This window comes from Salvia splendens, chromosome 9 (genome assembly GCF_004379255.2).
Source record: "Salvia splendens isolate huo1 chromosome 9, SspV2, whole genome shotgun sequence".
NCBI lineage: Eukaryota > Viridiplantae > Streptophyta > Magnoliopsida > Lamiales > Lamiaceae > Salvia > Salvia splendens.
Window position 1 is genome coordinate 12,345,731 of NC_056040.1, and position 14,149 is coordinate 12,359,879.

General features: G+C 42.5%; 1 protein-coding gene across 1 annotated transcript; it reads left to right on the forward strand.

Annotated features, from left to right (window-relative positions):
• Nucleotides 1-3,924: 3,924 nt before the first annotated feature.
• On the forward strand, nt 3,925-5,581 carry LOC121747247 (cytochrome P450 94B3-like). Its single transcript, XM_042141252.1, has one exon. The coding sequence runs from the start codon at nt 3,975-3,977 to the stop codon at nt 5,424-5,426; it is 1,452 nt and encodes a 483-aa protein (XP_041997186.1). The 5' UTR covers nt 3,925-3,974; the 3' UTR covers nt 5,427-5,581.
• The last annotated feature ends 8,568 nt before the right edge of the window (nt 5,582-14,149 follow it).

Below are 14,149 nucleotides of genomic sequence, written 5' to 3' on the forward strand. Positions count from 1 at the left end.
AATTAATTATGTCATTGATTTTACTATAATTAATTTATAGTATAATTTCGGTCAATTAGGTATTACCGATTGATTGAGGAATTACATATTTCCTATTAATAATATTAGATAGCCACTTTCATGGAAAGGGTGTTAAGGTTTGATAATTAGGATTTGTCCTCTCTGCCAATCCTTGGTTCTTTTTGCAAAATAATCTCACTCCCTAAATTTTACTAACATGTAGACTTTGTGGAATTTGAACTTATAAGAGGAGTACTTCCACTATTCCTTTGTAGTCGAGTCGTATTTATTTTTGGGTTGTCCCATTATAGCTGAGTCATTTCCTTTGTTGGCAGAAATTTCTTCTCTCTTAGTTTATTATCTCTTCACCTCTTTACATTTTTCCTTTCTACTTTCGTTACTTAACTCACTTAAAATAATTTTTTTAAATCTCGTGTCAAAGAAATGTCTCTACCACAGAGGGACACAATTTTAACATTCCGTAAATATTATGCCGCCAAATTTTACTGAATATCGGCTACTAAATCCCCTACTAACGATTGCAACGGACATTCCGTTACAAAATCCGCGACACTAGTGTTGGATGATTATCCGCTGCTAAATCGCGAGATTTTTGTAGTGTGTATTACGGTTCACTTCAGCGGGGTTCGATTTGTTAGACAAGATAATAGTAAGATACAATTAATATGAGATAAGTCAATGAGATTTATCTAAGATTAAATTAGTAATAGGTGTGAAGGTAAGATGAATAATCATGAGATACAATGTAATTTAACCATTGTGAAGATGGGATGAGCTAAGGTACATTGCCGTGGGCATGAGTTTTGAGATAAAGACAATCAAATAAGAAATAAGATTAGACATGTCACTTAATTACAAGTTAACATGCCAGCCAACTGAACTGTCCCTTCTATTCTTCTTCATGCCGGATGCTGCTATTTATATCTATATCTATGGTCATCAATCCTTACTTCTAAGTTGACCATGATGACCAAAATCATTCAAGCTCATTTTCTTACTAAGTAATAGCATAACACAACCAAATAACAAAATCACATTTAAAATGAAATTTGGTATCTCTACATTTCCTATTGATATGTAAATTGCTTGTAATTACAACAGTTATTTGGTTTAAGTGTCACCTAATAGCAGCACTAAGTGACCAATATATTTAGTGTTTCTAATTTCGTAATGAGACTCCAAAATGGTATACAAATTGTGTATTGATTAGTAATTTCTCCTACACACACCATGAGCTCTTCGCAAGAATATTAGCTTTTAGCTTTTAAGATATGTACTAACTATTGTTTTCCTCTTTAAAAGTTGAAAAGTAAATTAAGTTCACAAAGTGAGATCAGTTGTTACAAAAAGGATGTAACAAACCAGAACTCTAGTCTAGGGTGAGAAACGTATGATTATTTAATTTTAGCATATAGGAGTAATACTTATTGGATACCGTATATTGAATGACAATTGACAACTACTATTCGAAGTTTAAAAATAATCTAACAAAAGTGGGTGGTAGTTTCATTGAAAATTAGGAAAGTTGACATCAAAATATTCTAGTTCTGATAAAATACTTGGCCACTTTATTGAAGTGGGTAGTTTGGGAGAACTAATGGATTTTAACTTTGTTTTTTCTCTAGTTTTCTTCTTCACCCTTTTTCACTTTTCTTAGTTAGAGAAGATGAAATCTCCGTTTAGCACAAGAAAAGGTACATTAATTCGATGACCAGGAAAGTACAAAGTGTGTAGCTTCTTTGTACTAGTGAAATTAGTTTAAACTATTCTAAGATCTTGTAAAACCTTATTTTAAAACAATTAAGTATTTGTATGCACACATGTATATGTATAAATTGAATTCTTGTTAGCTTTTTCGTGATAGGAATTAATTCAAGCAAATCCAGAGAAAGCAAAAGCCGAAAATTTTCAACAGCTATGCTGACAGCCAAAAATTGGCCAAATAATGAGCATGCATTTATTCATTTATCGTACATTCTAGGTATAAAATGGAGCATCTAGATGTTTTAAAAAAATTGAAAGTACCGATGTGTATCTCGTGTTTGTGTACCGACACGTTTTTAACTATTCATTATATATGCTGATTCATACACACTACACTCCATATTACTGGTAATACTTAATTTTTGTTAATAATAATATAATGATCTATATTTATATATTCTAAATTAATCCGAATGAAAGGGATAGTGTATTAAAATGAATTAAAAGTGACCGATACACGCTTACGATAGGTGCTAATGAAAAAATGAGCAACATAATTAAAGATATTAGTACTTCTTATATTTAATAGTGCATTAAATAGCTAGTTACGTTTGAATTTATTTTATGAGTTCATATATAATAGTAGTGTGAAAAAGTTATTATGAAACAAACAGAATATTGTTTAGAATAGGATTTCAATTAAAGTGGTGGGATATTTATTATAGACGGAAGTAAGTAGCATAGTAACCGGAGAAAAAAATTCAGTGGACCATCCACACCACATAGGCATGATGAGGTGGTATATTCTACCAATTATTTTTTGACATATGGAAATATGAAGGAACCAACATCCACAATAGTTTAGGAAACATTCATTCTACCACTATTATACAAAATTACTCCATAATCTTAAATATGAAAATTACTTCTGTACACTATATTGCATATTTATATATACACAATATAATAGAATAACCTTACATTACCGACAATAAAAATAATACATACAACATTTGTTAGTATTTTTTATGGGTATGATTTCTTTTTTTCTTTTATGAAAATTAGGAGTACTATACATTATATTACATAATTATATATACACATAATATAATAACATATCTTATATTTACCGACAAAAAACAATACATTAGTACAACACTTGTCAGTAGTATTTTTATGGGGTATGATTTTCTGTTTTCATTTTGGCTATATATAGTATTCAGCGTCTATGATTAATTGACACCATTTATCTTTTTCGTCCGTACGCAAATAATTGATACCCTTATTTTTTATTGTTTTTGGCAATGAACCTCACATTCCACTAATTTACCGTACTCACATTTTATTATAAAATTAATATATAAAAATAGGACTCACATTCCACTCATTTTTTCAACTCACTTCCTAGTCCCTACTATATTTCTTAAATCCTACGCCAAGTCAAAAGGGTTCAATTAATCGTGGACGGATAGTATGACTATAATTTAATTTTTATTTGCATATTAAGCTATTGCATGAGTAGATATATAATCGTTTATATACACTAAAACAATATTTAAAAAATTAAATTATGGTCAATACTTTTTAAAATTTATGTAAAATTTTCAATTATATATATATATTTATACATAAACAAGAAAAAGGAAATCATGTCCATAAAATAATACTAACAAGTGTTATAAGATTTTTTTTATTGACTGTATATACTCAATGAGATATATATATTGTACGCATATGTATAAATATGCAATATATATAGGAGGTGAAAATATATTGGTAATGTCCATATTTAGATTATGCAATTTTCTATAATAGTGGTAGAATGAATGTTTTCTAAATTATTATTGTATGTTGGTTCCTTCATATTTTTATATGTCAAAAAATAATTGATAGGATATACCACCTCATCATGCCTACGTGGATGGATGGTCGACTAAAATTTTTATCATAGTAACCGAGGTAGCATATATACATACGTACGACTGGTTCCGAGTCGGCCAAGCCGTTCGGCGCCGCATTGGGTGCAATATCATTAAACAAGGGTGAAATGACATTTAAACCCTCGCCCACATTTTCATTTTCCCATGAGAAACATATGACTTATTACAACTCTGGCAAGGCCTTAGAACTGTCCCCAAACTCTCTCCCTATATATATATATATACATACACACATTTATTCACCACCAACATAGCCTAGCCTCCACTGAACTCCACTTTCCTCTTCACTCACTCACTCAAAACTCCATCATGATTCTCTCTCTTCTCCTCTTCCCCGCCCTAGGGTTTCTCATCCTCTCCCTCCTCTCCAAGAAACTCAACCCCCCTAGCCTCCGCTGCCTCATCTCCTTCTACCAAAACCGCCACCGCTTGCTGAGCTGGTACACCGAGCTTCTCTCGGCGTCGGAGAATCAGACCATCGTGGTCCACCGCCTGGGCGCGCCGCGAACGATCATCACCGCGAATCCCGACAACGTTGAATACATGCTGAAGAGCAACTTCGCCAACTTCCCAAAGGGCAAGCCCTTCACCGAATTACTCGGCGACTTCCTCGGCCTTGGGATTTTCAACGTCGACGGCCACATGTGGTCCCTTCAGCGCAAGCTCGCCAGCCACGAGTTCAGCACCAATTCTCTCCGCGATTTCACGGTCCAAGTCCTCGCCGATGAGGTCGCCGGGAGGCTCATCCCGATCCTCGAAAATGCTGCTGAGAGAAATTCCGTTTTGGACATGCAGGAGGTGTTGCGCTGCTTCGCCTTTGACACTATCTGCCAGGTCTCTCTCGGGATGGATCCTTCCTGCCTCGACATGTCTCGCCCGGTGCTGCCGCTCTCGGCCGCGTTTGATTCGGCGTCGGAGATCTCCGCTATGAGAGGGGCGGCGCCAGTTTTCGCGGTGTGGAAGCTGAAGCGGGCGCTGAATTTGGGGCCGGAGAAGGATCTCAAGGATGCTGTGAAGATCGTCCGCGGCTGCGTTGATGAGATGATACTGCGCAAGAAGAAGATGATGGAGGACAAAAGCAGCGGCGGAGGAGGAGGAGGTGACCTTTTGTCGAGGTTTTTGGGGGCGGGGATGGAGAGCGAGATGGTGAGGGATATGGTGATAAGCTTTCTCATGGCGGGGAGGGACACCACGTCCGCGGCGCTGACGTGGCTTTTCTGGCTGCTGACCAACCACCGCGACGTCGAGCAGAGAGCGATGGAGGAGGTCAAAATTGGTATTGATCTAGGATATAATGATTTGAAGGAGATGAATTTCATCAAGGCTTGTTTGTGTGAGACCATGAGGCTCTACCCGCCAGTGGTGTGGGACTCTAAGCATGCCGCAAACGACGACGTTTTTCCGGATGGGACGCCGGTTTTCCAGGGGAACCGGGTCACTTATTTCCCGTACGGGATGGGGCGGATGGAGGCGCTGTGGGGGAAGGACCGGCTCGAGTTTAGACCGGACCGGTGGCTAGATGAGACCGGGGCGGTTAAGATGGTCAGCCCGTATAAGTTTCCGGTTTTCCAGGCCGGTCCGAGGGTGTGCCTTGGGAAGGAAATGGCATTTATTCAGATGAAATATGTGGTGGCGTCGGTTCTCCGCCGGTTCGAGCTGGTTCCGGTTCGGGATGAGCCGCCGGTTTATGTTCCCCAGCTCACGGCTTACATGGCCGGCGGGTTCAGTGTTAGGGTTCGCCGGAGAGGGGAAGTCAAGTGATGTAGTTAGTGATAAGTTGGTAGTTTTGGTTAATGTTTTGGAACCTTAAATCAAGGAATGGTGATATAGGGTATGAGTTAAAGTTGCAATTGTTAGTACTACTATTGTGTTTTGAATTTAAATGAATGTGCAAGTGTTTGAAATTTAGTGGTTTATGTTTATAATCTTTGTGATTACTTACTTTGATAATTGAATTTGTAGTGGTTAGCGGTGAGAATGTCAATTTCAATACGTGTCATTGGTTTGGTAAAACTTTGAGGAACGTGTAGAATTGTGGACGATGAGTGTTGAGATTTCAGTTCAATCGATTTGTTCAATATTTTGTTTTAGTTGTTCACTCACTTGTGTACAATAAAAGTGGATCTTAATTTGCAAATTGTCTCATCATATATTAACTTGAGAATTGTCTACTTTCGTGATTGGATTAGAAATGTCCCAATGAGAAGGCTGGAATTTGAGCTAAATTTATTTTTATTATCTCTTCTTTTTAGAATTTTTGGAAAATCGAAATTTTCAGTTTTGGACTTGATGAATCCGCGAATTTTTGGTGGCAGTAAATGCAGGAAAGTAGAGATCACAACACAGAGATTTACGTGGTTCGATTTACTGAGGTAAATCTACGTCCACGGGAAGAAAAGAGAGCAGAGTTGTATTGCTTGATCTGTTTTCTACAGCTTACAAATACAAGCTTGCTATATGATATTTTCTCTCTAGGGTTGATGAATCCTCTATCGGATCTAAGTTCCGTTTATATATAGAACTGAGATCGTGGCTTGCATCACCACCCTAAGTCGTGGAGGTCACGGAGGTCATGAAATCCTGCATGGCCACTAATTAGGCGGTGGCTTACATCATCAGTAATTATGTCGTGGATGTCGTGGAGAACTGAGAGCCTGCATGGGTCCACCACTAGATAGATCGTGTCTCCCAGTTCGGTATTGCCGAGCAGCTTTTGCCGATGCTGAGAGTAGAGCTTGATGCTGACCTGAGGGCAGAGCTTGATTGGTTGGCTTTTACCGAGCTGTAGGCTGAGGCCGAACTCTTTGGTTGTGCCGAACTGAACTCTTAGCCGAACTCTTTGGTCATGCCGAACTAATACTCTTTCTCGGGCTTTGTGCTGGCTTGTTTAGTACGTACTCCATCACTACCCCCCCCGAAGAGCGAAGTGAATCACTTCGGCATCCTGGATAATGGTACGGGGTAAGTTGATGTTTGTCCTCGATCTTATGAAGTGAACTCTTCTTTGACCAGACTTGGTCCTTGGTCTTGATGAAATAAACATCTTTGACCGGACTCGTCTTTGGCCTGATGAAATAAACATCTTTGACCGGACTCGTCTTTGGTCTGATGAAATAAACATCTTTGACCGGACTAAGCTTGTCTTTGGTCTGATGAAATAAACATCTTTGACCGGACTAAGCTTGTCTTTGGTCTGATGAAATAAACATCTTTGACCGGACTAAGCTTGTCTTTGGTCTGATGAAATAAACATCTTTGACCGGACTAAGCTTGTGTCCTAATTTGGCGAATTTTATCGCTCGGATCGGACTTTCCGTTGTCCTAATTTGGGGATCGGACTTTCCCTTGTCCTAATTCGGCGAGTTTTATCGCGTGGATCGGACTTTCCCTTGTCCTAATTCAGGCAAGTTTTATCGCGAGAATCGGACTTTTGTTGCAGTTCGTTTCAGACGAAGTGCTTGATTTTTAAGCCGAATTGTGGTCTTGTATCCTCTTTAGAAGCTTGGACTTCACAATCGTTGGCTTATTGCAGCTCGTTTCAGACGAACTGCTTGTTTAAGCTGAATTGTGGTCTTGTATCTTCTGTAGAAGCTTTGACTCTCAATCGTTGGCTTGTACATGTTCTAAGAAGGGGATCAGCCTTCGAAGAACAAGATACCTCAGTAACATTTGTAAGAGACGACACGCACAGAGACAGACAAAACACACAGACAAAACGCACAGAGACAAATAAAGACCAAGCAAACCAAAGAAAGCACATTGACCGAACAGGACTCAAGACTGACTGACCGGACTGTCTCTTACAAATGGAACTTTTTGAGGTTGGAAATGTGCCATGTTCGGGGTACCTGTTCTCCTGACATGTGAGCCAATTTGTAAGACCCTTTGCCGAGGACTTCTGACACCCGATACGGACCTTCCCATGTGGGTTCGAGCTTGCCCAGCTTTTCTGCTCGGCTTACTTCGTTGTTTCTCAAGACGAGATCTCCCACTTGAAATTGCAGCTTCTTCACCCTTTGGTTGTAATACCGGGCTACTTGCTCCTTGTACTTGGCTGCTTTTATGCATGCCAATTCTCTTTTTTCTTCGGCAAGATCTAGCTCGGCTCTCAGTCCGTCGTCATTCATTTCTGAGGAGAAATTTAGAGTTCGGGGACTGGGTACGCCGATCTCCACCGGAATTACGGCTTCAGTGCCGTACACCAGACTGTACGGAGTTTCACCGTTGGAGATTGTGGGTGTAGTTCGGTAGGACCATAGGACTTGAGGGAGATTTTCTACCCATTGTCCTTTGGCTTGTTCTAACCGAGCTTTTAACCCTTTCACCAGGATACGATTTGTTACCTCCGTTTGTCCGTTTGCTTGTGGATGAGAGACCGAAGTGAACCGCTGTTGAATATTCAGCTCTTGGCACCAATTCTTGAACGTCTTGTCGGTGAACTGAGTCCCGTTATCCGAGATGAGGATGTGGGGTATGCCGAATCGGCACACTATGTTCTTCCAGACGAAATCCAATGCCTTCGAGCTCGTTATCGTAGCTAATGGTTCAGCTTCCACCCACTTCGTAAAGTAGTCCACGGTAACGATTAGGAATTTCATTTGCCGAGGAGCTTGAGGAAGTGGTCCCACTATGTCTATGCCCCATTGCATGAAAGGCCAAGGGCTCTGCATAGTGGATAGATCGGTCTGCGGCATCTTTGGGATATTTGCATGGATTTGGCACTTCGGGCAGGTCTTGACGAGCTGCACTGCTTCTTGTACCAAGGTTGGCCAATAATATCCCCATCTCAGAACTTTTTTAGCTAAAGCTCTGGCTCCGATGTGGCTACCGCACGATCCTTCATGAACTTCTCTGAGGATGTAGTCCGTCTCTTCTGGTCCTACGCACCGCAATAATGGCTGGAGGTAAGACTTTCTAAAGAGGACTCCTTCATGAAGTTCGTACCGAAGTGCTCGGCACGTGATCTTCCGAGCTTCTCTCCTATCCTCGGGCAATTGTCCTTGATCCAGATACTGCAAGATCGGCGTCATCCAGTTCGGCGAGCTGGATACTGAATGTACCTCGGCTTCATCAATGCTTCGATGCATTAATTCTTCCGCCTTTGAGCTCGGATCTGAGGCCAACTTACTTAAGGTATCTGCTCGGCTATTTTCCGCTCTGGGAATGCGGATTATCCGAAAATAGGAGAAACTTCGGCTGATGCTTTGCGCTTTGTCCAAATACTCCTTCATTCTCTCGTCACGAGCTTCACTTGTACCCAACATGTGATTTACTATGACTTGTGAATCACAATGGACTTTGAGAGATTTGACGAGCAGACTTTGCGCTAACTGGAGTCCGGCCAGGAGGGCTTCGTACTCGGCTTCATTATTAGTAGTGGGGAATAGGAACCGAAGTGAGTAGGTTACCTCGTGTCCGTCGGGAGCGACAAGTAAAATACCAGCTCCACTTCCCATCTTGTTTGAAGCTCCATCTACGAATCCGCTCCAGCAGTCCGGCGGCTCTACTTCGGATTCCAAGGGCTGTACTAGTTCGGCATTGGCAGAATTCTTCTGTTCGGCAATAACAGGAATTGCTTGATCGAACTTTGCTTCTGCAAGAAAATCTGCCAAGGCTTGTCCCTTGATAGCTTTCCGAGGTAGATACTCGATTGAGTGTTCTCCCAGCTCTATGGCCCATTTGGCGATTCTGCCTGATGCTTCTGGTTTGGTCAAAACTTGCCGAAGAGGCAGATCGGTTAAGACGCATACCTTGTGAGCGTAGAAGTATGGCCGCAGTCTCCTTGCTGCATTTACTAACGCCAGAGCAATTTTTTCCAGAGGTTGATACCTTGTTTCTGGACCTCTTAATGCTCGGCTTGTAAAGTAGATGGGAAACTGCTTTAGGCCTTCTTCTCGTACAAGCACCGCGCTGATGGTTTGATCCGATGCCGCTAAGTATAAGAATATTACTTCGGCTTCGGTTGGAGCAGAGAGAATAGGAAGCTCGGCTAGATAACTTTTGAGCTCGTCAAAGGCCTTTTTCTGTTCGGCTCCCCACTCGAACTTTGGTGCCTTTTTCAACACCTTGAAGAACGGCAGTTGCTTTTCGGCTGCTTGGGAAAGGAATCGATTCAGTGCGGCTAGACATCCGGTTAGCCTTTGCACGTCATGTATGGACTTCGGCATTGCCATGTCCTGAACGACTTGAACTTTTGAGGGGTTTGCCTTGAGTCCGTCTTTTGAAACCCAACAACCCAGAAACTTTCCCGAATCTACCAAAAAGGTACACTTTTGGGGATTAAGTTTGAGGTTGGCTTTCTTGAGCACGTTGAGAGTGGACTTGAGGTTGTCTTCGTACTCCGAAGTGCTTTTGCTTTTGACAACTATGTCGTCGACATACACTTCAACCTGCTTTCCGATTAGGTGCCGAAAAAGCTTGTCTACCATCCTTTGATAAGTGGCTCCGGCATTCTTTAAACCGAATGGCATCTTTTTATAAGCGAAAATGCCGAAATCGGTAATGAAAGCTGTTTTCGGAGCGTCACTCTCATCCATCAACACCTGGTGATATCCTTTGTATAGATCAAGAAAACAGAAAATTTCGAAGCCGATCAAAGCTTCTACTTTTTTATCTATATTCGGAAGGGGATAGCAATCTTTAGGACAGTGCTTGTTTAGATCGGTAAAATCTATGCACATCCGCCATCCTCCTTCCTTTTTCTTGATCATGACAGGATTGGCCACCCACGAAGGATATTTCACCTCGAATAGTACATCCGCTTTTAGTAATTGGCGGACTTCGTCATGGATGACTTGGCTTCTTTCTGCCGCAAAGAGTCTTTGCTTCTGTTTTACTGGCCGGATTGAAGGATCAATATTTAACCGATGAGTGATTACCTCGGGGGGCACTCCGGTCATGTCCAACGAAGACCATGCAAAGACATCTTTGTACTCCTTGAGGAGCTGAATGGTCTTTTCTCGGAGTAGAGGCGTTCCTGCGAAGCCGATCTTGACCGTTCTGGATGGATCGTCATCGTATAACCGAACGGTCATTGAGTTCGGCTCTGAAGTGACTTCGGCCATCTCGCTTGCCTCTGACTCCGGTTGCTGTGATTGCTATGCTTGATGGTGCCGAACTGATTGCTCGGCACTTTTAAGCGCAATCTGCAAACATTCTTTTGCTCTCTTTTGATCACCTCGGATGACCGCTATCCCACCTTTAGTGGGGATCTTGATGGTGAGGTGATAAGTAGAGCAAACGGCCCGAACTGTGTTGAGCCAGTCTCTCCCCAGGATGATGTTGTACGGGGACCGAGCTTTTACCACAAAGAACTCGATCATCGTATTGGAGCTTGTAGGCGCTTTTCCCACCGTGATCGGAAGGCTGATAATACCTTCAGGGCGGGTGTCTTCCTGGGCGAAACTTTTCAGAGGAAGTGGAGCCGGACTGAGCCGAGCTGGATCCACTTCCATTTTATCAAAACATTCTTTAAAAAGAACGCTGACTGACGCTCCTGTATCCACAAATACTCTGTGGATCAGTTTGTTTGCCACTCCGGCTTGAATGACAATAGCGTCTTGGTGAGGAGAGATGGCCGGGACGGGATCGGCATCTGAAAATGTAATCACTTCGTCTTTCTTCAGCCTTTTATGTGTTGGCTCCTCTTGATTGGAACCTCTGCGTTCTGCTTTTAGGGACGACTTAGTCTTCCCGGCAGGGAGAGCATCAATAGTCAGGATTACTCCATCATATTGCGGCTCGTCGTCGTCTTCGGGATCCTCATGCCTTTTCGGATCCTGAGGTTTGCAGTTCGCACCTCTCTGTCTTTTGTTCTTTTTCGGCTGCTTGCTTTGGTATTTTTTTAACGTTCCTGTTTTCACAAGAACATCAATACCTGCAGCCAAATTTCGGCACTCCTCGGTATCATGACCGTGGGCTTGATGGAAGGAGCAATATTGATCCTGAGGTCGGCGCGCGGCTGATTTCGTCATCCGCTTTGGCTTTTCGAATAGGTCAGAGTGCAGTTCGAAAATTTCCGCTCTCGGCTTGTTCAGCGGTACGAACTGAGCGGGCGGCTTCTCGGGATTGAGCCGTGGCCCCAATCTGCCTTGTACCGGTGCCCTTTGAATTCTTTCAAAAGGAGTTCGGCGAGGAAGCACCTGGCCGCTTTGATCGGGCTTCTTTTTCTCTTCTTGGGATGAGCTGTCTAAAGACCGTTTTCGACGGTCTGCCTCATCCGCACGGGAAAACTGGTCCGCAATGTCCCACATTTCTTGAGCTGTTTGCGGGCCGCACTCCACGAGCTTTCTGTAGAGAGCTCCGGGCAGGATTCCATTTTGGAATGCCGAAATGACAAGTAGATCATTGAGATTATCTACTTGTAGGCACTCCTTATGGAATCTCGTCAGGAAGTCGCTGATCTTTTCGTCGCGACCTTGACGTATAGAAAGCAGCTGAGCCGAGGTAATTCGGACTTCCGCTTTCTGAAAGAACCTCCTATGAAAAGCATCCATTAGATCTCGGTAGGATCGAATGCTGTCCTGAGGAAGGCTGTCGAACCACCTTCTGGCGTTCCCGATGAGCAACTCGGGGAACAGCTTGCACATGTGGACCTCATTGAGACCCTGGTTCGCCATATTATATTGATAGCATCCCAAGAAGTCATGAGGATCCACTAGCCCGTCATAAGTCGTTGACGGTATCCGGTAGTTCCGCGGCAAAGGAGTTCGGATGATATCGTCCGAGAACGGAGTCTTTAATGCTCCGTACATGGCGAACCCGACATCTCTTCGGTACGGAGGAGAAGGAGTTCTCCTGTGACTCCGGTGCCGAGGAGAAACAGGAACATGTCGGGGTTGAGGATTCTTCTTCCTGGAAGACACGGCACTACTGCGGTGGTGACTTTCATGTCTGGATGAGGAGGGAGAATCTACCGTTTTCGTCTTCGGCTGTTGGCTCTTTTGCAGGAAGGTTAAGAACTCCTCCTGCTTCTCAGCCAAGAACAGCTTGACAGCCTCATTCAAATCAGGCTGCTGGGAAGACTCGGTGTGTGGACCTTTTGAGCGGCTTGTTCCTTCACCGTGAGAACTGGATACAGACTTCTCACGAGGCTGCTTTCCAGGCCTATGGGCTGCTGGGTTAGCTTCCTCATGGTCATCACGGACGGAGGCACGGGAGTTGTGCGATCTGGCATGCATTTTTTTTTTTGTAGTGGAAAGAGGGTCAAAAATTCGCTTTATCACAGATTTGGTTCTGCGTTTCCCACAGACGGCGCCAGTGATGAATCCGCGAATTTTTGGTGGCAGTAAATGCAGGAAAGTAGAGATCACAACACAGAGATTTACGTGGTTCGATTTACTGAGGTAAATCTACGTCCACGGGAAGAAAAGAGAGCAGAGTTGTATTGCTTGATCTGTTTTCTACAGCTTACAAATACAAGCTTGCTATATGATATTTTCTCTCTAGGGTTGATGAATCCTCTATCGGATCTAAGTTCCGTTTATATATAGAACTGAGATCGTGGCTTGCATCACCACCCTAAGTCGTGGAGGTCACGGAGGTCATGAAATCCTGCATGGCCACTAATTAGGCGGTGGCTTACATCATCAGTAATTATGTCGTGGATGTCGTGGAGAACTGAGAGCCTGCATGGGTCCACCACTAGATAGATCGTGTCTCCCAGTTCGGTATTGCCGAGCAGCTTTTGCCGATGCTGAGAGTAGAGCTTGATGCTGACCTGAGGGCAGAGCTTGATTGGTTGGCTTTTACCGAGCTGTAGGCTGAGGCCGAACTCTTTGGTTGTGCCGAACTGAACTCTTAGCCGAACTCTTTGGTCATGCCGAACTAATACTCTTTCTCGGGCTTTGTGCTGGCTTGTTTAGTACGTACTCCATCACGACTTATTACTTATGTTCTGTCAAAATTAGATTTATATTATTCACAATAGTATAAGTATGTGTCTAACATATATTCTTTGAAAAATATAAAGTTGATTTAATCAAAATCACGCACTGAGCTTAACTTAAATTTGGCGTTGTTTAATGACTCCTTTTTTGCCAAAATCCAAATTGCGAATATGTTGTACACTTCTTTTTCGGGGAAACAATGATTTATTTTTAGAGGTCCAATTAGTAGCAGATGGTTTTAATGTATTTTTTGTGGGTAATTGGTTTATAACAAAACAGATGGTACATATTCACTTCGTTGTTGAATAATTAAAAGAGAGTCGGGTTGTAAGTTGTACTATAGTACTCCCTCCGTTCCCGAATAAGAGTCGCTAATTTCCATTTTAGGCCGTCCCCCATTAAGAGTCACTCTTATTTTTACCATAAATGGTAGTAGGCCCCACACTCCACTAACTCACTTCACTCACATTTTATTATAAAACCAATATAAAAATATGGGTCTCACATTCCACTAACTTTTTCAACCAACTTTTCTCTACATTTCTTAAAACTCGTGTCCGGTCAAAGAGCGACTTCTATTAGGGGACGAGGGAGTAT